The sequence below is a fragment of the Lepeophtheirus salmonis genome, chromosome 8 (assembly GCF_016086655.4).
Source record: "Lepeophtheirus salmonis chromosome 8, UVic_Lsal_1.4, whole genome shotgun sequence".
Classification (NCBI taxonomy): Eukaryota; Metazoa; Arthropoda; class Copepoda; order Siphonostomatoida; family Caligidae; genus Lepeophtheirus; species Lepeophtheirus salmonis.
The window spans coordinates 31765527-31793178 of NC_052138.2; the positions used below are offsets into that span (position 1 = coordinate 31765527).

Here is a 27652-nt window from a genome sequence, read left to right on the forward strand (position 1 = left end):
TTATGCCTTGACAAAAATTGAGGATGATACACATATCAAACTTGGAATATATTCAAGGACTGGATGGGACATATATCGGATAGTTTTTTAATCTATTTAGATATTATAGTAATCAGTAGTTTATCCATCAATTGTATTTGAACCCTGTCAAATATTAGATTAAGGAGCGTTGCAACAGTTTAAAAAAATGAAATTTTTTAGGAATAAATGGCTATACTTTTCAATATATTGTTACTAGGGATGTACTGATACTAAAATTTAAGCCGATTCCGATACCATCTTTATGGACGATTTCGATTCTTTATTCTTCATTAATATATGAATTACAGAGGACAAATTATATGTCTCTATTGGCTAGTTATATTATATATCTCATAATAAAATGTATTAAAAATATACTTTTCCATTGATATACATTCTTCTTTCCATATTGTAGATAAAAATTAACTATGCCATTGGAAAGAATAATATATTTTTCTCTATTTATCTAACTTTTCTTGTACTTAATGGATCAAAGAAATTGTACAAATCTAGCCATTTTTTAGAGATTATTTGTACATATTACTTTGATCTAATTATAATATAAGAGTTTATCATTGGTATTAAGTAGTATTCAATTGTAAAGTCTTTTTTTATTCTTAAACACACTTTATACAATAAGAATATTAACTTTGAGCCCTACAAATTGCGTCTCCTTCAATAATGATACAATCATTGACGTGAGTTAAAATGCTCTATAACTAAGTATACAAACTCCATAAGTATTCAATTATATTGAATTAATAACGTGAATTCTGCAAAAATAAAAATAAATTGCATACTTCATGAAAATTCGAAAAAGATTAAATTTTTGGAAATCAATTTCGAAAATCCATTGCTATTCAAAAAGATTCAAAAAAGCCAAGTTCTTTACAAAAAATTACAAAAATTCATTGCTATTGACGGGAAATTTTATTTTTCACAATTACATATTTTTTTATATTTGGAGGGATACAGCTACTCCAACCCACCCTTTGCGGACGTCCCTGAGTTTAAAATTTTGTTGAAGGCTATATTCATAAAGAAGAATATGTCATACAAGGACAATTGCAACACTTTTTGCAACTGACGTCTTTGTACTGAACTTTACAATGTCTTAAATTTATTCTAAATATGTTGATTTTTAATTTTGTTAAAGTTTATCAACTAATGGGAAGATAATCTATACTTAAAAAGATCAGTAAAAACACTGAAAAACTGACTATATTGTTTAAAAAAAATATTGTTCCTTCAACAAATTACTTTTACTCTTCTAAAGTCAACATAAATTATTGATTATAAAATTAGTTTTGTAAATTTTAATTCATTTCAAGATGAATTAGAGTAATTACATCATCCCATTTAACACTTTATATAATAAATAGCAATTAAATATATACATGAAAAAATTTGTTTAGATGAAGAAAATTGCAAAAAACATATTGCACTAATTTTGCATTTATTGGAATTGTAAAGAGGAACAAAATCCTACCAATATTTATTTTGTACTTGCAAAAACAACAAAAATATGGAGATTAATGTCATCGAAAAAATGATCTTTAATAACTGGTTTATTTTTGCAAATATTGCAAAAATTATTTAATAAAAAGTTCTAACATGAAAAAGAGAGAAAAAAAAACAAAAAATTATTCAGAAAAAGACTGATATTTCCGTTAAACATCAATTTGTATTTGTCAAATTTATATGCAAACGAATTTTCAAACAAATTTCTACAAACTTTATTCCATTTACAAATCCAATACCTCGTTGGAAGTTCATCTTTTTGCACTTGAATAAAACAAAACTGCAATTTTTACCGTTTTCTGTTTTTCCCCATAACTTTGATTTTGAATAAATTTAGAAAACGTAGAGATTCGTATAGTTGTTTTTTTTAGGACGCCAGTAATTTTTTGATATATAAGTCTCTATGTAGTCTCCTTGAGCATCAAAATCAATTTTTGTGTGTTTGGGTATATATTTAGCCTCATATATAAGTTATATGGACCTTTCAAAAATCTGCACTCCCGTTTTAGCCTGACCGGGATTAAAAGAGGCACCTTTGCAAAGTCTAAGCCTCCTATGTTCAAGAGTGTGGATATTATTAAAGGACACAGATGATATATTTGAATTTTTGATACTGATTTTTACATTCAAATCATTTTTTATCCACCTTGTCGACACTTTATCATGGAAATTCAACATTAAAATATGCATATCTAATTAAAATATAAATTAAATTGCATAATTATTTTATACATAATTACTACGAGGATCTGTTAAACTTTATTTATTAATTATATGTAAAAAAATGATTGTTTAGAATGTGATTGAAGTCAATTTTTATTATACTTTGTATTGACTTCAAAAAGTTCCACTAATTTAACATTAATATTTGATATATTAAATATTTTATGGAAATAATATTTTTATGTTTTGATTTCTCAAAAGAAATTTTCCATTTTATTATATATTTGGTATATTTACAGGTTAGGGCAGCAAAACGTCGATTGTTAATTAATGTTTATTTTCTCATTACTATGAACAGGTTTTGTGATTATTTTTTAAAGTTGTGTTTCTGCCATCTTTTTTTCATAAATATACAATTCTAATCATTTAGTCATTTCATCATCATGAGCGAGCAACAAGCAAAAAAGCAGCGTATCTCAGATCTCCTAGATGCTGCAGTTGATGTGATATAGATTACGGATATGGTTAGGTATTCTAAGAGCTAGTTTTTAAGTTGACCAAGATGAAAAACAGAGGAAACCTCACTAGGATGTCAGAAAGTGGAAGGGATAATTAAAGAGGGATACGAAGTTCTTCTTAAGCTTGTAGAAGAATATAAAGGAAGATGATACTAAGACGATGAATCGCCTCGCCAACGACTTCTTTGTGGCTCCAAGGACCATCAGAAGAGCTATAAATAACCCTTGAATTAGTTTATTTTACAACTACCCTACGCCACCTTCTAACAAAGGGTAATAAAACCAGGAGGCTCGAGAGGTACAAGAAAATCCTCATATGAATCAAGGCAAATGAGTCAATTGTGAAAATATTACCGGATAGGAAAATTTTCACAGCTCATCAATTCCACAACAACCAAAACAACTGCTGGCTTGCAGAAGCAAAGAATGAGGTCCAAGGGGTTTAACATACCAAATATCCAGCCCAAACAATGGTTTTCCGCGTTCTGGCTTCTGATGGAACAAAGATGCCTCCGGCCTATTTCAAGGCTGGACAGATAATCAACAAGAAGGCCTACTATAAGGTCCACAATCTTACCATAGCTGAAGACCAACTACTCGGAGGATAACTACGTGTGGACTCACGACGGCACCACCTCTCGCATGCCCGCCAAGCGCCAAAAGTTCTGCGCAGATAAGATGGCTCGATTCTAGTTCAAAGAGATATGGCCCCTTCCTCACCAGATTTGAACCCATTGGACTTTTCTATATAGGGTACTTTGGAGAAGGAAACCAACAGGACTTCACAACCAAATATGGACTCACTAAAGTCCTCCATAATAGGTGGATGGGCAACTTGTCAGAGGAGTTTGTCATCAACTCCTGCATGGTGCATGTTTCCAAGTTTAGGAAATTTTTTAATTATTTCTTTAACTTTTTCTGAAAATGGAAAAAGACCTTGTAAGTACAAAAAATATAACACATTCCCCATTTTTGTTCAGAACGACAAAAATCATAGTTTGACGTTAAGTAAAGACAAACAACTTCATAAAATAAACAGACCATCTGAAAAAAAAATGATAATAAAAATAAAAGTTATATAAGATTTGTTGCTTAAAAAAATATTTTGTGTATTTATTAAGCTATATAAGCTTTTTGTAAGTATATAATATGTTACTCGCTGTTACCAACAAAAACGGAAATTTTGAACACTCAAGGTAAAATGAAAAACATTCAGGAGAACCCACCATCTAATTCCAAGCACAAAAATTTGTTGATTGGAGGAGTGGTTCACCAGTGGTGGGGGAGGGGGGGGCTGTCGGTCGAAAGATGGTTAAAAAAAAAAAAAGAATATAATTTAAATTTGTATTGCTTTGAGGTGTATTAAAATTTAAATAATGGTGAATGTTTATATTTTTACGTCTGACATGGAAGATGCCTTTATCAAGTTTTCATGTGACCAAATCCTACAAAACAGATTTTGATTCTAAAACTTTTGACGAATTTTGGATTTCTGTAAGGAATGAGTATCTACCGCTGGTTAAAGTAGCTTTTGATTTACTTACCTATACCATTTGGCTCAACTTATTTATGTGAGAAGACACTTTCTATATTAGCTTATATCAAAAATAAATACAGATCACAGCTTAAATTGGGAGATGATCTTAAAGTGGTTGTGCTCAAAATTAAAGATAGATTGTACCTGCTTTGCTCAATGCACAGTACACATCCGTCAGATTCAGATTTTGATTACAGCCTGTAATGTTATTTATTTGTGAGTCTCAATTTTGACTTTACTTACTTTAAAAATAGAATCGATAGTGTAGAAATAATTCCAAGTAGTACATTTATCGTTGATTTTATATTTACAATATATTCAAATATTTCTTCGTTGTTTATATATATATTTTTTAATATACGAGTATGTAGAATTATTATCTTTATTTTTGATCAATGAAGTCAAAATCTAATATTAATTGCCTCAGAGTTGAACTTTACAGGGTTTGTATGGCCTTTCAGTCATTTATTTCCATAAAATGTACTCCAAATTTTATATCTCAATGAGATGTGTAGGGGGTATATTGTCTAGGTACATATTTTAAGGGTTGAACTCATTTTTTTGGGGGCACCACTGGACTAGCATTATGATATTATTATTGTTTTTCTTCTTTTTATCTATTTGAATGTATGAATATGTGAAAACAAGTAACCGAATGGTCTATATATAGTGCTCCATGATGTATATCATATCAATATTTTTATATAAGAAATAACAATGTAGTCGTATTAATGAAATATTGCAGGCGTGTGCATATAGCATTATACATTTATACAGTATGCACTCCATATAGTACTTTCTAATGCAAATGATACAAATATTTTATGTATAATAAATAATATTAAATTCGTATTTATGAAATATTACAGGCGTGTGCATGTATACTAGGAGAAAATTTTTATAGCTCTCGGATGTAAATCATAACTCATATACATTTTAAGTTTATGCTAAGATTTCAATTAAATTGCGTTTCAATTACGTTGAGAATTGCCTTTTTAATATGACTTTTGCTTTTTTTTATTAGTGAGTGCTTTAGAGATTAAAGCACTCTTCATTCATCCCAACATATGACCTTTTTGTCTCTCTCGGACTCTTATTATTAGTTATGTAAATCGTGTGAATTTATTAGCTGCCCGTATTTTTTTTGAATTGGTAATTTGAAGAATAAATTTACTTTTCCTTAGCAGGTGTTATTATTATTTAATTCCTGAGTAGTGACCGTCTTTTCCTAAATAGTTTCAATTATATTCAAAATCTGATTGAATCTTCGTTTGGGATTATAAAAGACGGAGAGTAACCATGAGGATTTGTGGCAGATATATAATTGTAAGTCCTTGTAGGACTCTGAGTCAAATTGGGGATCAACATTGAAGTAATTTTAGCAAATGTCCTTGTTAATTTCCTTCTCTCCCTCATCCCTTGTCACAGCTGATTGTAGTTGATCTCTTCTAAAACATTTTTCAAATTGTCAGGGATTCCATATTCCTTTTTGATTTGCTTTTTTTTAAATACCAATAACACACCCAATTTTCATCGCTACTTATTCATTCATTTTTTAAATGAAAGAACACATATTAATTGAGATATATATAAGTATTGAGCATTTTGTTTTTTCAGGGACGACTAGTTACTCTGGATAATTTAGAGTACTGCCACTAGTATACACTAAAGCTTTGAACTAAGTATGAAAACGCGGTCGTTAGCCTCAAGAGATACAATGGTGCAGCGTTTTCGCTAGATGTAGCTTTTCTTATGATGTCATTCTGCTACTTTTCTTACTGACGTAGACTGGGATGTCTTATATTATTTGAAACAATCTAAAGAGGATGATTAAACTCTAAAATTGCTTTGTGGAAATAAGAATTTATACTATTCTTTGAACTTTTCCTTTTTTGAATTTCCCGCCAAAGAGAAGAGAAGTTTTCAATTCTACATTTATGATGTATTGATTGTTATTATTATAATAAATGTATAATTTAAGATACAATGGTTCATTATTGTCAGAGATGGGAACTTGGACTCAAGACTTGACTTGGAATCCATAGTTTAATTATAAATACATGATATATGAAAAAATAACGTAGAATAAACATCATCATCTTTGAACTCGAATAAATAAATTAGTGGGTTAACAAAGCTCCATATTATAAAAATCTTCTCTAGCTAAGCTAAGTTCGTCTTCTGGACCTTAAATGATCATCTTTTAAAAAGTAAAATATATTATATAACATCATAACTCCTAATGATATCTCCAAATAATAACTAAATAGTACCTCTAGTGAAAAAAAAAAAGAGTTTCTGTTCACCAAGGCATTTTTCAGCTATTGATCACGTAGGTCCTCGTTTATCTACTTCTTTTAAAGCTTTAGTATACACAAATAAAGTTAAGCCCAGTTAATAATTCCAATGATATTTATGTGAAACAAGTCATACATAGAAAGTTTTCATTCAAGACTCATGAGTCGACAAAAATAACAGTATTCATTAAAAATTAGTTTAGGTACATTGTTTCAGTTTGTACAATAATAACTTTATTTCAAAATCTATGACAGTTATACATTAATGCATTTAAAAAAAGCAAATTTATATCTCTTGGTATGTACGAATACAATATTGAAACAAAAAGAAACACGTGAATATTAAAAAAAAAATATATATGGAATAATAATTTGCACAATGACCTTTTATTTGCTTGAGAGGTGACGATTCTCTATTTATTGATTGTGTAATACCATCAATGTATTTTATTATTGGAACTGATTTTCTTTTTTACAGGTTAAAGCAATTGTGTAAAATATTCTTATTTTTACTTCTCTATAAAAGATTCTCACTGTAGTAATTTTTTTAAATCGATTTACTACATATCCTTCTGTTTAAATTGCACATAAATTTCTTTTTAAAAGTAAATTTTAAGTAGTTATTTCTATAATTTCTTGTTACACTCTGTTTCTAACCTTTATATCATTGCAGAAGGTGTTGTATCGGTTCTTATTTAAGACAGAGGATCGTTGTTCCGTCAGATCTCACTTATATGGCATAAAAAAGGTAAAATCTATCCTTCCCCCCCACGTCATTGAGTGTTTCCCCTTTTTTTAATTGTTCTTGTATATGATACAATATAATAAATTACACAACTAAGTAAAAATATAATGGGACAATTAAAGAAATATCCCGATTCTGATGTGATTATATATTTATATAATTTTTTTTTTTTTTTTGGGGGAGGGGGATCTTGGTTTTTGGATTTTTCTTGAAAAAAAAAATTTAATTTTTTTGCAAAAATCCAGAACTATTGAAAAATATTAAATTTTATGGAATGAAATTTCAAAAATTATAGTTATTTACAAAAATTAAATTTTTGAAAAAAAATATTTCAAAACTACAAACCTGTTTACAAATTTTTTGAAAAATTATACTTTTTGTAGAAATTTTAAAAATGAAAATTCAAATGGTAAATTTTTTGATAAACAATTTCAAAAATAGACAGCAATTCACAACAATTTAAAATTTTTTTGAAAAAAAATTCAAAAATTCACAGTTGTTCACAAAATAATTAAATTTTTGTGAGAAAAATATCCAAAATCTACAGCTGCTCATAAAAAATATAATTTTCTTATATAAAATTTTTTGGAAAAAAAATTCAAAAGTTAAATTTTCTAATATAAAATTTAAAAAAAACAATAACACATATTAAATATGATATAAGATAGTAAAAGGGTACTTTGATGCTCAGCGAAGCGGTGAAGGTGGGTAAGGATCCACCTTTTGGACCAAAGGTTCACTTGCACAACGCATGGATATCGGGGTGTATTATAGGATATTAGAAGGGGTCCTTGATACTCAGGATAATGGCTGCGATGGATTTTCATCTCCCTTGTGAACAAACGTTTAACTAGCGTAATTCGAGGGCTATGGATTATTATAATATATTCCATAGTGTCCTTGATACTTTGAATAGTGGGGGCGAGAGGTTTTGATCCACATGCAAGACCTGTTGGCCAAATATATTTTGCAAAATAAATTTGAGTCACTTGGGAAAAAATTTCTTGTCATGCTATAGTTTGATTGTCTGAATACAAAATAAATTTCAATGAAAATGTACTAGATCAAAGATATCTGGCCTTTTAATATTATGGGCTGCATTGCCACTTCAATGGACGGCAGAACCTATTATGTTAAATTTCTTGAAAATTGCTATATAAAACAAAACTATTAAATACAAATTTGTTTCAATTATAGAGGAAATATAAATAAAGGCCAAATTTAATTTTTCAAGGCCAAACTGCTTTAAAAAGTTTAACTGGCAACCCTGTTAGAGTCTCAGAAAATACGAGATACCGTCAAATATTTTTCAATGTTTCTTATGAGAGTTCTACGTGTTTTGATGATATTGTTATAATTTTGCTAAAAAATACTACTTCAAGTGAGAATGAGTAGTGGGCCACACCTAAGTATTTAGTGTGCCACAATGTTGCCAGCGATTCACAGGTTTTTTTGAAATTTTTTATCGTAAAATGTAAAATTTGAATTTCCATTTTGAAAATTTCTACAGAAAGTTTAATTTTTCAAACATTTTTGGAAACAGCTTTGTAGTTTAGAAATATTTTTTTCAAAAATTAAATTTTTTGTAAATAACTATAATTTTTGAAATTTTTCTCCATGAAAATTGTGCTACAATGTTGCCAGCGATCCACAGGTTGGACATCCCTGCACTTGATTATCAAATTGCTTGCATTGAAATTGTATCTTAATCAAATCCTTAATGCTCAAATTGCTTGTAATGAATTGTTTAGTATTCAAATTACTCATTATCATTTTACCTGACAATGTAACTAAAGTCAAATTGACAAATAACCACTCTATTGGAAATTTTATAGATTACCCGAGCATTTTGAAAAATGAAGAAATTCCAGATTTTGTCCTTATGAGATAAGCTTAAATATGCGACCAAGAAAATAACTTTCAGAGAAGACATATCTTCTGACAGAGATCAGAATATACTATATTGCTCCTTGCTCGCTGATACGCTTGATTGTTTAAATCTAGCTCTTTACAACATATACATAAAAACAAATTACGGTCCTCTAAATTCAGAAACACATGGATAACTTCATGGAGTTTTACAGGTTGAACTGCAGTGCCTCGTTCGGGAATAACTGTTCTATGCATACACAACAAAATAGCTAGTTAATACCTCCAGAGATATTCCCTGAATATCCCATAAACGTTTGAATTTGTCATTTGATGAGTAAATTATGTAATTATACAAAAATAAAAATTGTATTTATTAAATTTGAAACATGGACACGGAAAATGAAATCACAAATGTATATATGTATATGTAAGTTAAACCTAGGAATTTGTTTTTGAATAATAAAAAATATATAATTGCACAATGTTATCTAATGTAGTTCTACTGGAAAGTCGGCGTACCATCCAAAGGCGCCATGAGATCCGCTATACGCCCCATAATCAACGAGATGAGTGTCTTTTATGCCTCGCCCAAAATTGGACCGGTCATCATTGTCTAATTGAGCAAAGGAATTGGGACTGTATACATCCGTAGAATAGTATTTGTCCGCATGTTCTACCTCAAAATATGGAGGTAAAGGGGATTTTTTAGTAGATATGACCGGCTCTGAAGATGGCCAACTATATACATTAGGAAAGGGATGTGGATTTACTTCAAAGATTTCTAGATTATCTGGAATGGGTCGCTCTGTAGTAGAAGTAGTTGGCCTAGGAGTAGTTGTGGGTCGAGTTGTCGATACCAATTTAGGCACATAGTGTGGGATTTCATCATCCAAATATGGTGGCCCAGGCTTGGTAAATGTTGAAGTATCATCTACTTCCACCAACGACGACACTCCATTTGAATTTATTTTATGCCTATATGGATCGTAGACTAAGAGCTTCTGGTATTGATCTGGGACATTCCAATCATTTACTTTCTGATAGGAGGCACTATTATATTTTTTTCTATCATACATATCCCTCAATGGCTGCTGCTTTTTCCTCGGAGATGGAACTCGATACGTCTGAGGATAACTACGCAGGGCAGCACTATTGATCTGACGAATTTCAATTGTTTTTGGAGTCGTATTCCAAGAATCTTCCACATCCAAAGCAATTAAAGGCTCTGGTGTACTTTGTCGAGATTGACTCCAGATGGGATCTAACTTTTTACGTCGTTGATTTTGACTTGGCTCAGGATCATTATCCTTCTCATTTTGAGAGGAAGGGTAAATTTCAGATTTTAAATTGTGAAAGCTTGGAGGATTCCACGACGTGGGGGATTCCTTTATTTTAGCATCTCTTGGACTACTAATGGATTTTATATCTTGCTGGACCCATTTATCTTTAGAACTTTGATTGGCTTCTCTTTCATTTTGCCTTGGACTTGTAGAATGAAGGAATTGTAAGCGAGATTGTGTATGAGTATTGGATTTTATGTCAATAAGTGGATCGCTATTTTCTTTTGAAAAAGGGATCCAGTCCGAATCAGGAGTTTTAGAAACAAAGTAATTATTTTGTGGTTCGTAGAATTGACTTTGTTTGGTTGTTGGAGTAGAAGATCTTATTTTTGTATCCTTTGGGACTGTTTCTGTAGTTGTTTGTAACTTTATGATGGGTTCCTTATCTGAAATTCCCCTCCAATTGTGAATGGTCCTCTCATGTTGAATATTGGTCGATTTTGTAACATTGTATCCCTTGGATCGTACTGGAGATGGATTCCATGAGGCTGGAGAATAATTTTCTGTGCTTCCTTCTCCCTCATTTGGCAATGGTATGGCTTCAATTTTATTTAAAGGTGGAATCCATGGTTGGTAATAAGTTGGGCGAGGGTTTTCGATGGTCTTTGAGGCTTTGACTTTCATTTCCTTGGTAATAGGTGAAACAGTCCAAGAGGGGAATGTTAGCTCTTCAGGATGGAGAGTTGTGATCTTCAATTTCTTGTAAGGTTTTGTCGTACTTCGAGACTGACGAGTTGTTATGGATTTATTTGTCAGAGTTTTACGGGTCCTTCTTTGATTTAATCGATTTCTTGATATATTCCATTTGGGTGTTGATGTATTTTCTTGCCTTTTAAAACTTTGAGTTTTTGCCTTTGCAAGATGCAATCGAGTTGGCTTCTTTATGAAATCCTTTTTCGATGGCGTATCCTTTATGAGTGAGGAGTATTTAGAATCTGAATTAAAATGTGATCTAGGTGTTTTATGTTCTTGGAAAAACGACGGTTTTAATAGTTCCGGCTTATTGGTTGTCTTTCCTTTTTTTTTTAATGGTGCAATCCAAAAATTTCTTGGCTGAACATCCCCATTCTCTTCAAACTCTTCTTCCTGTTGCTCATGAATATCTCTATGATAATTCCAGGATGGTCTCGTAGATGTATTTTCGTCCTTTTTGATTGTGCCAGATTTTTTAAATTGTACTACGGTAGAGGGCTCTCTACCCATAAATGTTGGAGGGGCGGACATGTTTCTGATTGGGAAGTGTGGAAACGTAGGAGTGGAAGATGTTGTAGATGAAGGGGTTGTTTGAAGTGGAGTAACTTGTTTGAAATAGACCATGGGTTTTATATGATGATCAGGGGTATATTTAGTGAGGGTTCGAGATTCTTGACCAAAGGAGTCCTTTGGGCGATAAAGTCGTTTGGTTTTATTTATATTTGAAATTGATTTCGGTAGTCTTGTGGGAAGGGGATGGATGGATCTGTAGGTGGTCCTCTTTGTTGGAAGGTATAGCTTGGTAGTTTTAGTCGATGAGGATTGTGTCGTTGTAGTGATCCTATGAGTCTTTGAACTGGTTTTCGTTGTAGGTGTACTGAACATCAGAGTCGTTGGACTGGTTTTCGTTGTAGTTGTAGTGAATGCTATTGTGACTCGTTTCTCTTGGATTTGAGAAGATAAATCCCTTTGAATTTGAAAAACGTTTTTAACAACGTTCTCTTTAGTTTGTAGGTGCTTCTTTTTTCGCTTTTCCTTGGTTCGTCTGATGATGAATGAGGATTCTGGCTCTCTCTGCATGAGCTCTTTTGGCTCAGGTATAAGCTCTAATTCTCTTAATAACTTATTCAGAGCTTCATTTCCGATTTGACGTCGACCTTTTTTATTCTTTTTGACTTTTCGCCGTTTAATGATGGGTACATTTGGCTTTGGAAGTGAGGCAGGGGTTGGGAGGAATATGGAGGCCTGTACTGGGTCAAATGTAATGGATGTAAGGAGGCAGGAGAGAGGTATGAACAAATGAAGAATCTTCATATTTCTGTCTTGTTAGATAAATGGACTCCCTATAAATATAGTAAGAAAGAAGAAAATAACTTATCATTCTTTGAATCGAATATGGAAGTTTATTCATACAAAAATACAAATTGCGAAATAATTTCATCGTCTACCGTATGTTGCGACTATATTTTTGCTACTCATACCATATATCTATATGTAAATATATTGCAGTTCATAATTACTTCCTGCATTTCCATAAAGCCTGAGGAAAGTCATAAAATAAAATAAAATTTACATTAAATTTCACCAAGCTTTATAATATCTATACTTTCCATAAATATTTACTAATATTCTAGACAGGTGTCATTACCAACCAACACATGTACATATTAAGATATATACTTATTTAATATTGAAGTTGGTTCATACAACATTTATATTGGTTTAACTAAATTTCTTGTCATTCAAAATTGAGTGATATACTCGCATGGACTGAACTAATATTCAAGGGCGTCCGCATGGGTTGGGCTGGATGCCCTGTAACTCCCTTCAAATTAAGGAATTTTTGCTTTTGACTAGAAAATGTAATATTTGAATTTTTTTCAAACAAATTTAATTTTCGATGAATAGCTTTGGATTTTAAAAATTTTCTCCAAAAACTTAATGTTTGAAATTATAAATTTTTCAATTTTTTTCCAAAAATTTAGTTTTCTGTGAAAAACTATAGATTTTTTTTACGAAATATTTTACTTTTTTGCAATTACCTCTGAGTTTTGAGTTTTTTTTCAAAAAAATTTAATTTTTGAAATACAATTGTCGAAATTTTTTCCAAAAATTTTATATACATAAAAATAGTTATGAACTTATGAAGAAAATTTATCTTTTGGAATTTTTTTACCAAAATATAATTTTCTGTGAATAATTTAATATTGAATTATAATTTTTGGAATTTTTTGAGGGTAGTCATGGATTTTTGAATTTTTTTCAATTTCAATTTTAAAAGCTTAAATACTATACGTCTCATTACGTCATATAATTTCTTTTTTTTTCAAGCTGTTATTATTATTTTTCTATTCTTAAAAAATTTATTAATTTGCTCCCAGACAATTAATGAATTTTTACTAAAAAATTCAAAAATTAATATTTGAATTTTTTTTTCTAATAAAATAATAATTTCTATTTAATTTTGAAATATTGGTCTAAAAATTTAATATTTGAAATATATTTTTTTTGAATTTTTTTCCAAAAAATTACATTTTTTGTGAACAGCTTTGGTTTTTTTTTCCAAAATATTTTATATTTTTGAGTGAACAGCTTTAGACTTTTTAATTTTTTTTCTTAAAACTTCGTTTTTAAAATTATTTATTTTTAAATTTTTTACCAAATTTTTTTTTCAAATTTAAAAAAAAAAAACCAAAAAACCAAGCCCTTTCTCCCCAATATAATCCTGCAGACGAACTTGACAACGCTTATTCCTCATCGGCATGAACGACATTTTTTGTATTGCACAAAAAGTACAAAAAATATCGAAATAATTTATATACATTTATTTGACTTTTTACCTACTAGGTTAGATTTTCTTTATGGTTTCGACATAATAGATATTTAATATATAAATCAATTTTTTTCTTTCTTTCATCTCATCTTTTGAGTTCAAAGACATGACGTTTCAACTTACGTATTATACCCGTATGTAAAATGTTTTTAATATTAACTTGTGTCTTTTTCCATCGTCACGGTCCAATATTGAGAATGTTAAAAGAGAAATTCCAAGTTATTATGACTAAAATGAAGAGTTTCGTACCACTTATGGTTTACACAAATATTATTTCAAGTTTTTTAATTGCCCCCTCTTTACACACTTGTTATTAAACGAACGTGTTTATATATCCAACTTGATGTAATACATCGAAAAGTTCAATTCATTTTACCAAAAGTATTTTGATGGTGAGTCAACATATTTCATATTATGCAGATATATATATATGTATATGTGTTGCACAAATTACAACTTGTATAAGCCAATTGTACAATTTGCAATTTCTTCATGTTTAAGTACATTATTTAATTTCAACATTAGTGACTCCTCACACAAACTATACATAGCATATCTACGGGCTAAGGACTCAAAATAATTTCAAATATTTTATTTTTATTTTTTATGTCAAACTTTTGAGACAAAAGTTGGTCATTCAACAATTTCTAAACTTTTTATTCAATTTGTCAATACGGGGACGAACATTTTTAGTACAAACTTTGAACAAACAAGTTGTCCATGCCTCAATTCTTCAACAATTTCAGGATAAGCTTTTTATTCAATTTGTCAATTCACGTCGGGACGAACCGGCAAAGTACAGCTGCTGCACCTTAATGAACTCAGAGGAACCACATAGTTGTCCCTGGGGAACGTGCTCTTCCACCATGGTAATCATTGTCCTCAGGGCAGTCTTGAAGCAGTAGGGAGGCATATTGCTGCCACTGGACGCCACGATTAGTTATCATTGGTAAGACATTGTACTGAGGAACCAACCGAGGAACATGAACTGATCTGGATATTTGGTCTTGAAGGTTCCTTCGACCTGATCTCTTAATTCAGCCGAGAAGCGATAATTTTCCTGTTCAGAACAGCATCCATTGTAAAGATGTTCTTGTAGGAGATCCACTTGTCCACGGAGGAGATCACACATCCTCCGCCATTTTTCTTGTAAATCAAATATTTTTGATCGTGGAAAAAAATACAAAGATCAAATTGTAGCTTTTTGTCAGTTCTTTGGAATGACCCCTTGTACAAAATCGTCATACATTTAGAACTGAGCCTAGACGGCCTCGAAGAGGATTCTAATTTTTGAGTCCTCACTTTGTATATATGATATGTACAAGTCGCAATGTCTTTGCAAATTACAACTTGTATAATAAAATTGTACAAGATGCAGCTTTTTCGTCTTAAAATGTATTATTCAATTACAACATTAATCGTTCTAATTACCGACTATTAATTGTTAATTTCATTTTAGTCAAAATTTAACCAACTAATATTTCAATCATCCATGGAATATTTAATTATTGTATGATCCTTATCCAAAGAACTGTAAATTCTACATGAAAACGAGTTATCTTCTAGGTTGAACACGGTTCTATCGGTCCTGTTCTTGGTTCTTTCATTCCAACGTTTTTGGTTTCTGTCTTGGTTCAGCTTTATAGGTCTTCAGTCTCTGTTATTTTTTGCAGAGGCTCAGTTTGGTAACAGGCACTTAAAACAAGGGGTTCGCTAGAAAATTTGAGCCCAGAAAATGATATTTGATACAAACAGGGCCACATCTACCTTATACGCAGAGTACATAGTGTCCCAAGTTCCAGCAGGGGTCCGAAAGCTAAAGTTGCTTAAGACAATTGTCTTCAAAGTGAGGGCCGTGAAGGGAGGCTAGGTTGGGGGGCAGGAGCAGGAAGATGGAATGGAGGATTGCTTTCAGTCTACACATACGTAGTATACATCTTTCGTATTAAAGGGACCTCGGCTAAACATGTATTTGTATTTGTAATGCCTTTGTATAGTAAAGTCTAGGAAACTCTGGCTTAAGAAATATTAAAGTTATCATACTATAGAGACCCGACAATCTTAGTAGCGGACCTAGATCCATAATCTACCCACTCCTTTGCCTCTTTTAGTTAGACCGTCTGGTGTCTAAAACCACTTTTCCAAATCCATAAGGAGCCCTTAGCTATTTGGGAACTCAGATAAAAGTGTATCACTCTGGTGATGTAAAAAAAAATCGTTGGAAAACGCTGTAATTGCACAAACAAAACCTCCAAAAATTGTCTTATTGAGTAAAACTAATTTATTTTTTATAATATATAAGGCATTTTATTTATATTTTCTATATTGGAAATAAAGCACAAGATCCCAGACCGATGAGCAATATATTGCGGTCTTGGTTCGACTTTGTTAGATCCACTTCTAGCAGTTCAAGAACCGAAACCGCTTGAACTGCTAGACTGATAAGGGCACACCCTTAGTCATCTTATAGTATGGTTTGTAACTTGTACACTTTGCTTATTCAAATTACAACATGACAAAAATTGCCACTTGTACAGAAGATATGCCTTAGCATTAAGTTTCTAATAGTTAAAGCAGATTCTTTTCAGTGTAAGAGCCTTATAAAAAAAGAAATTGTAATATGTAAAGGAATGTATTCATAAAAGAGCATTTTTTAAAGTATATACATATATATCAATTAAACAATTTAATATCTAGAAAAGCCAAAAAATAGAGCGAAATAGGTTAATTGACAACGCACTCGGGAAAAATTATTCTCTTGAACTCAATCTGCATAGGTTCGATTCATGGTCGTTCCTAGAAAAGGAAACATACACTTTGTATATGGACTTGAAATACATTTTCTAGGTCAGATAAAGTAATTATAATATTTACTTATACTTAATCAGTGCAACTCCATCGGACCAATTAAAGAAACAAAAAAAAAAAAAGGCAAAATACAATATTTATAATAAAAACTAATTGATTATTTACAATGGTATCCCCAAATTATCAACATATTGTATGGTTGTGGTCGTCTATCTATTGTTGTCTATTTTTGTAACCCCTTATTTGTGTACTGAAGGTTGATTGGTGGAACTTAAATGAGTTGTTGTTTGCATGTAAGAATGCTATGCATTGAAATGACGAATAGTCCTACAGATGGGGTTTACTATCTGTAAATTGTAAGTCTTATTTAACTGATCCTTTTGGAGACGAAAAGGTTGGAAAAAACCCCTAAAAATTACTATGCATTGTATTTTAAGCCATTTATATGAAGAAACTCAATCTAAACCACATATATAACACCTCATAGAAGCTTTTTTCAGCCTACAAAAATGTATTTATCGGCCCAAATGCAACAGCAGTTCGTAGTTTTCTTTTCATTACATATTTCAACTTTTCATCTAGAAAAAGAAAGAATAACGGCCCTAAATTTACTGCTACTTAGACAATCCTGTCATAATCTTTTACTTTTGGACTATTTAATAGTAAAAATATTAACTGCTTACCAAGAAATAATTTAAGTTCAATAAATTCATGTTCAGTTCGTCGTTACCTATATTTTACCACGCAACATTTCACACAAAAGGAAACACGGAAAATAGGTGTAAAATCAATTGGTAGTTTGCCAATTCTTCCCAACAAAGAAGTAATTATGAATAAATGTTCACAGCTTAACGACAGTTAATTCTAATTCAACCAATCAAAGTTCACAACACTATTTAGGGGACATCAACAGTATCATCAACAGCTGACAACAAAATACAGAGTATATTTTTGTGTTAGAAATGAAATGCTGCGTTAGAGTACTAATATTAGGGGGGATGAGACTACACATCAGCAGCTGATTGAATAATACATAGAAGTTGTGGTTTTTTTATTTTAAGTGCAAGTTGGGGTTTTGTCAAGTTACAAGCAAAACATTTTATTCAACTCTGAATAACTTTCTATTATTGTTGTGCGAATGATTAATTAAGTATGCATAGTGAATACTTTGGAACATTAGAAAATTGAAGGGTACACAGTTCCATCTCTTGAAAATATATTTAAGGTATACAATTAACATTAATTAGTCAAAATGTAATGTTACTATAAATTTATAAGTACCACTGAAAATGGCTAAAATTATAAATGAATTAACTGTTATATCACGAAGAAATTACAACTAGTAATACAATCTGCTATTCTAAAAATTATTTTATATTATATCTACGTTGTGACCTCCACATTTTAAATCGTATAGCGATATCCCTAATTAGTGTGGAATCGGTTTAAAAAAATTGAAAGGACAGCAGTGCTCTCATTCTGGTCCTGATTAGTTTTTTTCCGTCTTAAGACTGGTCTTTTAAAACAACTGAAATGACAAAGTTATTTTTTATATCATTCTGCTGTTGAAGTTTTATCATAAACAAGCCAAATACTTAAAGTTTAAAGGAGGAGGTGTGTGGCTGTAACTAAGTTCTAGCTATTTTTTTTTCATAATTCCTATCTAGGATTGGAGAAAATAAAAAGATAGCTAGGACTGTGGTAGTACTTATCGGTTCTTAGGACCACATAAAAAAAAATACATAGAGGGGGTACGCTTATTTCACCACTATACTTATCACCAGTGAATAGTTAAAAGATCGGACCAATTAGAAAAATGTCTGAAAGGCGGAAGGGAGACTGATAATGAATATAGTCCTAGGGCTGATCCAATACTACCCCTAAGACATGATTTACAAACATTATTTGAGCAACACTTTACTCTTTAAGTATAAGAAAATAAAAAAATATAGTATACATATGGACACTTGTTAAGTTAAAACCATCAAGGATATTGTTTGATATCGAAGAGGAGTATATAAAAAAATAGGAAAACCTCAAATATTATTCCTAAGTTTTTTCGTAACTAATGAAAAGCTTCTAACTTTTTCAAATTTGCATACAAAAATTCTTGTTTTTATATTTATAAATATATATTTTTTGATACAATAAAAAGTATTTGAAGTAATTAAATTACTTTAGTCGTATCTACTTAGTGGAATTTTATAAGTTTGGAGTATTGAAATTAATTTTAGTTGACAAAATTTGTAGTCATTTAAATTTTATGCTCGAATTCCAAGGTTTTATGCAAATTTGCCAAAAAAGATTTTGTAATATAAATTATATTGTATTGTGAAGTATTTCTGGATTGCACACTGATGTCTAATTTCAGTTTTATACGTTTTAGATTTGAGTATCAAAGCTCTGTTTTTATAGAACTTAATCAATTGATTCACCTAGGGATGTGAGTAAAATCATGAGGTTTGAATTTTCTAGAAATAAAACAGAAAATAGAGGGTGGGATCTAACACAAACCTATAATGTAAAAATTACAAATTTGTGACGAAATTCATATAAAAACTTTAGTCTTTAAGTTCCTCCAGATGAGTTATTGATTACTTTTTTTTGGGTTTTCCAAATTTAGCATTAGTATTTGATAACGAATATTTCTTGCACCATATCCCTGGATATGACAGACCAGGATTAAAAATCAAATTAATTCAAATTGATCTTGACATATTTAATCATTTCTTTAAAAGATTTATATATTGCACAGATTTGTTTATCATGGTTATTCACACTTACTAATAGATGTGACTTGTCAACATAAAAAAACACTAAACTAACTTTTCCAAAAATTGATAATGGATTACAATTACCAGGGGCGTCCGCTGGATTATATTTAAGGTGGGGGTTTTAAATATATTCACAGTTGTTTACAAAATATTCAATTTTGTCGAAAAAATTAAAACCACAGCTATTCTTAAACATTTCAAAAATACACAGCTGCTAACAAAGTAATTATTTTTTGGAAAAAAATTTCACAGATTAAATTTGGAATATTAAATTTCTTGAAAAATTTTCAATTTTTTTTCAAAATTCAGAGTTATTTACATAAAATTAAATTTTTGGACAAAATAATTTAGAAAATCACCACAGCTGTTTATGAAATATTCAATTTTTTGTAAAAATAATTCGAAAATGAAATATTCAATAGTCAATTTTTTCGAAAAAAAAAAATCAAAAAATTCAAAATAACACATTCTTTGTCTCTACTTGAACATATTGACAATTTATGTTTTTTATTTTGTAATATTAAATAATTTATGATACTACAAGATACAATAACTATTTGAAAAACATTAATTTATGCATATATCAACAAAACCTCTTAAATAATTATTTGTCTCAATTATACTTACTTCTATCTATGGTTAATTTAGAGTAAAAATTTTAGTAATTCTCTTCTATTTTTTTTTATTATTTCACCTTTCCTTTTGATTATACTCACATCTTTCAACTGATCCTTAATTTTGTACATAACCACAAAATAGGATAAAAATGCGGCCGATAGTTAATACACAGACCTGCGCGAAAGGAAGTAGACAATGTTTTCTTCCTCCATGCGCATCGACTCAATCTAAGGTTGTTATTTTGTGTAGCAAGTTTTCTAAGATTTATATGACGCCATTGTATGTATACTCTGATGGTCACTCAGTAAATAAACCCATATTTATTTAATTCAATGAAAAATACTTTAATATTAAATCATAAAACTAAATTTTTTTTTATATTAATCAAACATATCCGTTTAAAATAAGGCTGAATTTAATAGACTGGACATGAATGACTCTGGTATAAATATTATTCACTGATAACTCGAAATTTGATGCAATTGCGTTTTTTAAATACATAGACATATTATGTAAATTAATCAAGTATAATAGATTTTCATAAAGTATTACGTTTTCTTGTCGAATTAAACCTAAATATAAATTTATACGAACTAAATTTGCTACCTTCATTTGATCTTACAACTATTCATCTGAAAAGTAACAGAAAAAAAATAAATCCCAAAATCAATTAGTATTTCGTAGTATAGATACTCAGTATATAAGCGATTTTTTTTTTTCTCCAGTTCGGTCTTATGTGATTTTTTGTATACCGACTTGGACCGATTTTTCGGTCAAGTCAAGGGGTTATATGCAAAAATAAAATAATGTTTTTACTAAAAGTAGCAGTCTTTCATTGTCAGGGCGAGAACTTTTCACCTATCCTTCGTATAATCAGAACTCTATTAAAGTCCACCATTTCCGAACCTAGTTCAAGTTCAAACTCGATAAAGTATAAAGTAAAAATATATGTGTAATATTGATTCGAATCGAGTTTAAAAAAATCACGGAAATTTAGTCCCTGGTGGCCCGGGCAATAAGGAAAAAGAGAACATGTTGTGCATACATAAATGTTTCCTTTGATAAGCTAAATGGGACATTGTACAATTTTAAAAGTACTGCAATCCACCAGAGCGTAAATTTCTCATAAAAATATTAGTATTAATTTTGTGTTCATATAGTTCCGAACCTGAGTAACGTTTAAGCTCCAAGTACGAGCTCATAGGGTTCTTAGTCAGAGGCTTTATGGTTGTAAGTCTTGAACGAGTCCGAGTCCATGAAAAAATTACTCTATCTGAGCCTGAACTCGAGTACACCAGCTTTGCAAGTAACCACATAATCACTGCAGGGGAGTGTACCAATTTTTGTCATCCTTGACAAGAGTGTCGTATTTGTAAAAATGTATTATGCATTTTTACAATTCTTAATGACCAGATTCAATGGCACCACCCAGCATCCACCTTTTCAAATTATATATATATATATTTACAACTACAAGATCTGAAGTAGTTCTTGCCAGAGGATAAAAAACTATGATCTTTTTGTAATTGCTACAATAAAAAAGTTTTATTTCCTAAATTTGTCATCATTATTCTTGAAGAGAGAAAAATAAGTGAAAAGTAATCACTCGTGAGTGAAAGACAAATAGTAACTCCTGAGGATTTGTGGTGGAGTTATATGTATATATATAAGTACTTGTTAGACTCAGAGTAGAAGTGAGGATGGATATCGATGTAATTCCTGTCTAAAACATTGCTCGATACGGAGTAGGATTCGTGTCTATTTTCTTCATCTCATAGTTGTTTGTAGCGAGTTTATTAAAACCTCATGATAGCTAAACTGCTCTTTTTCCAAACATTCTTACATTTGTCAGAGTGACCACGTTAGTTTTTGGTTTCTTTTTATTTAACATACCGGCCTGTTATATTATTTTAATTTCTAGTACCAGCCCTTAGAAACAATTTCCGCAAGCAGTCCTGACCATATTTAAAATTTAACACGTTGCAAAAAATTAATAGTATGTTTTTCTTTTCTTTAATAGGTGCATGGAATCCTGGGACCAAAAAAAGTTCAAGGCCCTTGGCCTTGTCAAAATATTAAATAAATATTTACTTAAGCCGATATCATATAAATTATCCACAACCTCCAGTTAAACAAAAATTTATAAGAAGGGAGGGAGTATCCATATATGGACAAGGATTACATCATTCCATGACGACATCTTAGACGACAAGCCTAATATGTGTATCAATGTCAGAATGACCTATTTCATAAATAAAAAAATACATAATAATAACCATAATAATTGCATTATATAAATGTCAAAGAAAAATAAGATTGCTCCCATTCTGTGTGAAACATCTGACGTCGTATATACGTATACAAAATACATATTTGCAATTGAAAGGTTAAATATAATTAAATGGTTCATTCTAGTGTTGAATGGGAGTCCTCTTTGTTTTCAATTCATTCAAGTCGAATTGTCTTATAAAAAGGAACGTTGAACTTGAGGTGTTCATTTATTGACAAGTATTTAATACTTATGTTAATGACTCATCAAGTATGAGAAATAGATTTTGTACAGTTGTTGCCTATATTTCATCACACATCCTTCCATACGAAAAGAAAGAGGAAGAAAACTCCTCAAAATCAATTGGTCGTTGGCCAATTCTGGACAATTTTTCCAAACTATAGAACTATCATTCAATAATTATTAATAATTTTTCACAGCTTAACAAGGGCTCATTCTAATTCAAACAATCAACGTTCAAAACACTATTTACGGAAAAAGAAGGAGAAAAATCTACAGCTGACAAACAAAATACACTCTAAGTTTTTATTTTGCTGAGGTAATGTCGTTCTATATATGGATATTACGTCATGGAAGGTCCAACATTTTTATGACGTAATAGTATTTCAACTGCAATCAAGGCGTTACCTCACTAACATAAAAATATACAGTTTATTTTGTTGAAAGTTGTCGATGTTTCTGCTTCTTGTCCCTTAATCAGCGTTCTGAACGTTGAACGTTCGTATTCGAATGATCTGTTATTAAGGTGTGAACACTTCTCATCAATAATTGAAGAATAATTTCATCCTTATAAGAATTGATCATAGATTGTGCCCGGTTCAGTGTAAGTGGTTCTAACGGTCCCAGTTCTTTCATTTCAAAGACTTAGGTCTGGGTTCAGCTTTATTGGTCTTTGGTCTCGTTTCTTTTATATTCAGGCCCAGTTTGGTAACAGGCACTTAAAAAAAGGGTGTTGATTGAAAATTTGGGTCCAGGAGATGAGATTTTCGAGGTGGGGACCATGAGGAGGAGGCTAGGAGTGTGTGTGTGATTTTAATATTATGAATATATATATATATGTAATTCCGAATTCATTTTAAAAATTATGAAGTAAGTTTATAAGTACTTACTTATAAGTAAGTTTTGCCTCTGATTTTGATCATTTTTTGGAGTAGTTTTACTACTTACAGGAAGCTTTGACCAGAAGGAACCCTTCAAATTCCGACTCCACAAAAAAATATTGCAGTGTACTCTTAGTAATACCTATAGTCATGTCGCGATCAGTTCGAATTTTAGTTTCATAGCACACCCACTATTCTACAGAGTGCTTCTGCATAACTTCCGCTTTTTAAAAAGCAATCAAACAAGTCGAATAAAAGTTGATTTTTTTATCATAGTAATAGTACACAATAAAGGTTTTGTTATATACAGTTTTAAAAATCATAAATGTGAGATGGTCCATTGTTTTATAAAGTGAATAATCCGAACTGAAGTAATTTAATACCCCATTAATTTGTATTGTTAATAAAACTTTTATAAGGAACAAATTATTATTTTATACAAAAGATGCGGTTCAAATTTTCTTTATTTGTATTGTTAATAAAACTTTTTATTTGGTGGTTTAAATATATTATTATTTTATACAAAAAGATGCCAAAGTAAATTAATAATATACTTTATTTTATAATTCTGGAGAATTAGTTGAATTTGTAGTAAGTTATTGGCAAATCCGCAAAGGTATTAATAATGTTGTCTTTTCATATCCGGAATAAATCCGGTTCAAATTACTTGATTTAAATAAATTGCTGTAAATTAAAACCCACCCTTCTTGCAAAACTTCAAATCTATTGGAATCAATTTTAGCTCTCTTGTATTATCATTCGTGAAGTAATTTTCGTTCAAATAATTTTACAAACATCAAATTATGGAAATAAATTGAAAAAAAACGAGGTATCTTTTTTTTTTTTTTGCACATTAAAAATTGAATCAATTAACAGATTTTCATACATCAAACCAATAAAAATTCAAAAATTAGTTACAATTAGTTTAATTTGATAAATTAATTCACAATTGCAACCTATTTTCTTACTATGCAGATTTCCTCTCTACAAATCAAGTTTTATGAGATTCTATGCCTTGTTTTCCTGTGAAATTTATCAAAATAAAAAGAGCTCCAGGACTGCTTGGAGGTTAATACTGTAAAAAATAACTATAATTAGTTCGTGCAAGTCTATTTTAACACTTATTTAAATATCATAATGCGTATTCACAAAAATTAGAAATAAATAAATAAATTACCACACTATAAAAGCCATTTATAATTTTTTTTAAAAGAAGTGCATCAAGGAAAGTGACGGTAATTCCAATAATTGACTATTTAAATAATAATAGTTCATCTAATACCCAAAAATTATTTATTCAACAGTTGGAATGAATTGACTTCTGTTTATTGGGCTTCTATTTCAATACGTCTCATAGTATATCCTTCACCTTCAAGATGAATCCTAACTTGAAGGGATCTTTTTTGGTTACAAACTCCATTTTTACTTTTTTTTTTTTTTTTGTTGTAGTGTCATTGTTTTGAAATTTTAAAAGAAATACGTGTACTACTCACAGACATAAACGCTTACTTAAAAAAAAGTGTTTTTTCCCCCAACTTTTGTTTCTAATTTCAAAAATATTTTTAAGTTGGAAGAGGGTTTCATTGTCACATGCGACCTCCCCTATTCTGTGATGTGGATGAATTGACAATAAAGTGATGTTGGAATATCTCACAAAGTTTTTTTTCTTTCTATTTTTAGGTAAAATTAATTTATATAACCCTACTGAAGGCTGAGTGACTTAGCTTTGTATTAGCGAATAACAAATATTAATAGAATTCATTCTCACAGCTTAAGCAGAGCTAACTCAAGTTCATCAAATCAAAGTTCAAACACTTATAAGGGGCATATGAAGTAGACAAATTGACAGCATACAATAATTTTTATAAGCTTTTATCTTTATGGAATTACATCTTGCTTAGCGAAGAATTAAGCCTATAAATGGCTGATCTTATCTAGTGGTGCACATTTTATTATTTTCAATCCGGAATGATATTGTTGCAAAATCACAGAGGAGACAACAAAATATCTTATCTCAGAACATATTGAACAGAAAAAGCTGGGACGGTTGGAAAGAACAAAGAAGATTCTAAATTTTCTCAAGGCCAACAAAAATTGGGGTAAAGTTTTACTCCTTTCGGATGATTTTTTTTTCCACCGTTGATGCCACTGTGAATAAGCCGAACAGCCGCCTCATCACAACTGAACATCCAGAGAATGTCTCACTTTTAATTAGATATGTCTACAGGACAAAAACTCCAGCAGCCAGTACATGCAAAGTCCGCCCTCCCATTTTTGTGGAAAGGAAGGAGCGGACCAATGCAGATGGTTACACCGAACTTTTGGATACGAAAGTGCCAAGTGGAAGGGGGTAAGATAACAGTTCGGGATTACTTCTAAATATTTGTCAAACTAGCCAATGATATCTTTATACTAAAAGTAACATATTGAGCCCCTAAGGGCATCATATTTCGAACATTTAAAAAATATACTCCGCCCTACTGAAGACTCAAACTTGACTCGATACAAACAACTCTATTTGGACTTGTTCCCACCTGTGGCTATAAACTACTAAAATAAGATAGGTTGATTTTGAAACGGAGAATATCGTAAGGTACACCTGTAGTTCTATATATAGATGTTAAGCATTATTTTACTAAACATGATGTTAATGTATGGTATAACAACTGTACTATATTTTCCTTCAAAATTCAAGAGTGTTTTTTTTTTTGTAGAAAGGAATTGGAATATCCATGAGCCATTCTTAACTCTTGAACGCTCACACAACCTCTAAGGAAAAAAAGAATATCTAATAATAAAGGCTGTATTTTTAAAGTTTAAAGGTGAACTATATCTTTGACACATTTTGTTGTCATAAATTCAATTTTTGTATCATTTAAGACGAATTGAATTATTAAATTTGAAAGATCAAATTAATTTATGTTTGAGTTTTTAGAATCAGGCTCTTACTTTATAAACTATATTTGAGAAACATTTACAAGGATAATTATTTATTCATCTTTTAGAGCTATTTCTGCATGTCGTCCATGTATTCATGGAAATTTATTTTATTAAAAAAAAACATTGAGAAAATATTAAGTTGGAAGAGCAATTCCTTGTGGTTTGTTGGTTATTGTAAATATATCTGCTTCTTTTTGCGTCTTTTTACTGCTTTTAAATGTAAGAATGTAGAAAAATTATACTCTTATCCATTCTGCAGATGAACACTTTTAATGTGACTAAATACATTACTAATGGGGCATGAGCGTTGTTTAGTTTGTAAAAAAATTGACAGAGAGTGGCGACATCTTGTGTCAAAATAATACAACCCCCTTAATGATAGTATTATTTAATATAAAATACAGTCAGTGATGCCAAATTGGTTTGATTTTCTAGATTTCTTGTTTTTTTTTGTTTGTTTTTTCTTCATCTATCATTATAAATTAATTCCTGAGGAGAGGAGAAGGTAGATGTGATACAAATGATACTACTAATTTAAGACCTTGTCAATATCAGCTGCCTGTTATATGATTTGGGGATGAAGAAATGAATTACTGCTATAAATAGAATAATCTTCTACATTTAAAATAGTATTAGTACCACTAAAATATTGTAATTAAATTTAAATTGATATATATTTATTATATTATACATTTTTAAAACAACTTACACCAAATATAGGCGAGAATGCTTCCTTAAGTTTGAGATTGTAACACGACTACGACTTATTAAATAATGAACAAAAAACAAAAAAAAAGAGAAACACAACAAACTGTTTTTATTCCTTTTTTAATTTTAAAATAAGTTTTTTTTTTTAAAACAAACATGTAACCTCTAACAATTATATGAAAAACAGATTGGACATTTATGTGTCCTCATAAAAGACGGAGACTAACATTAAGGATTTGTCGAAGAGTTATAATTGTAAGTCCTTGTTGGACTCAGAGTAGATCGACATCGGAGTAATTATTGACAATGACCTTGTTTGTTTCCTTCTCCCCCTCTTCACAGCTGCTTGCAGCTGATATAATGAAACGTCATGA

The 27652-nt window shown here is 30.4% G+C and overlaps 1 protein-coding gene across 1 annotated transcript; it reads right to left on the reverse strand.

Annotated features, from left to right (window-relative positions):
* Positions 1-9526: 9526 nt before the first annotated feature.
* LOC121123179 (uncharacterized) lies at positions 9527-20349 on the reverse strand. Its single transcript, XM_040718302.2, has 2 exons — positions 20250-20349; positions 9527-12550 (listed from the first exon to the last, which is right to left on the reverse strand). The coding sequence occupies exon 2, from the start codon at positions 12519-12521 to the stop codon at positions 9663-9665; it is 2859 nt and encodes a 952-aa protein (XP_040574236.1). The 5' UTR covers positions 12522-12550; positions 20250-20349; the 3' UTR covers positions 9527-9662.
* Positions 20350-27652: the final 7303 nt, after the last annotated feature.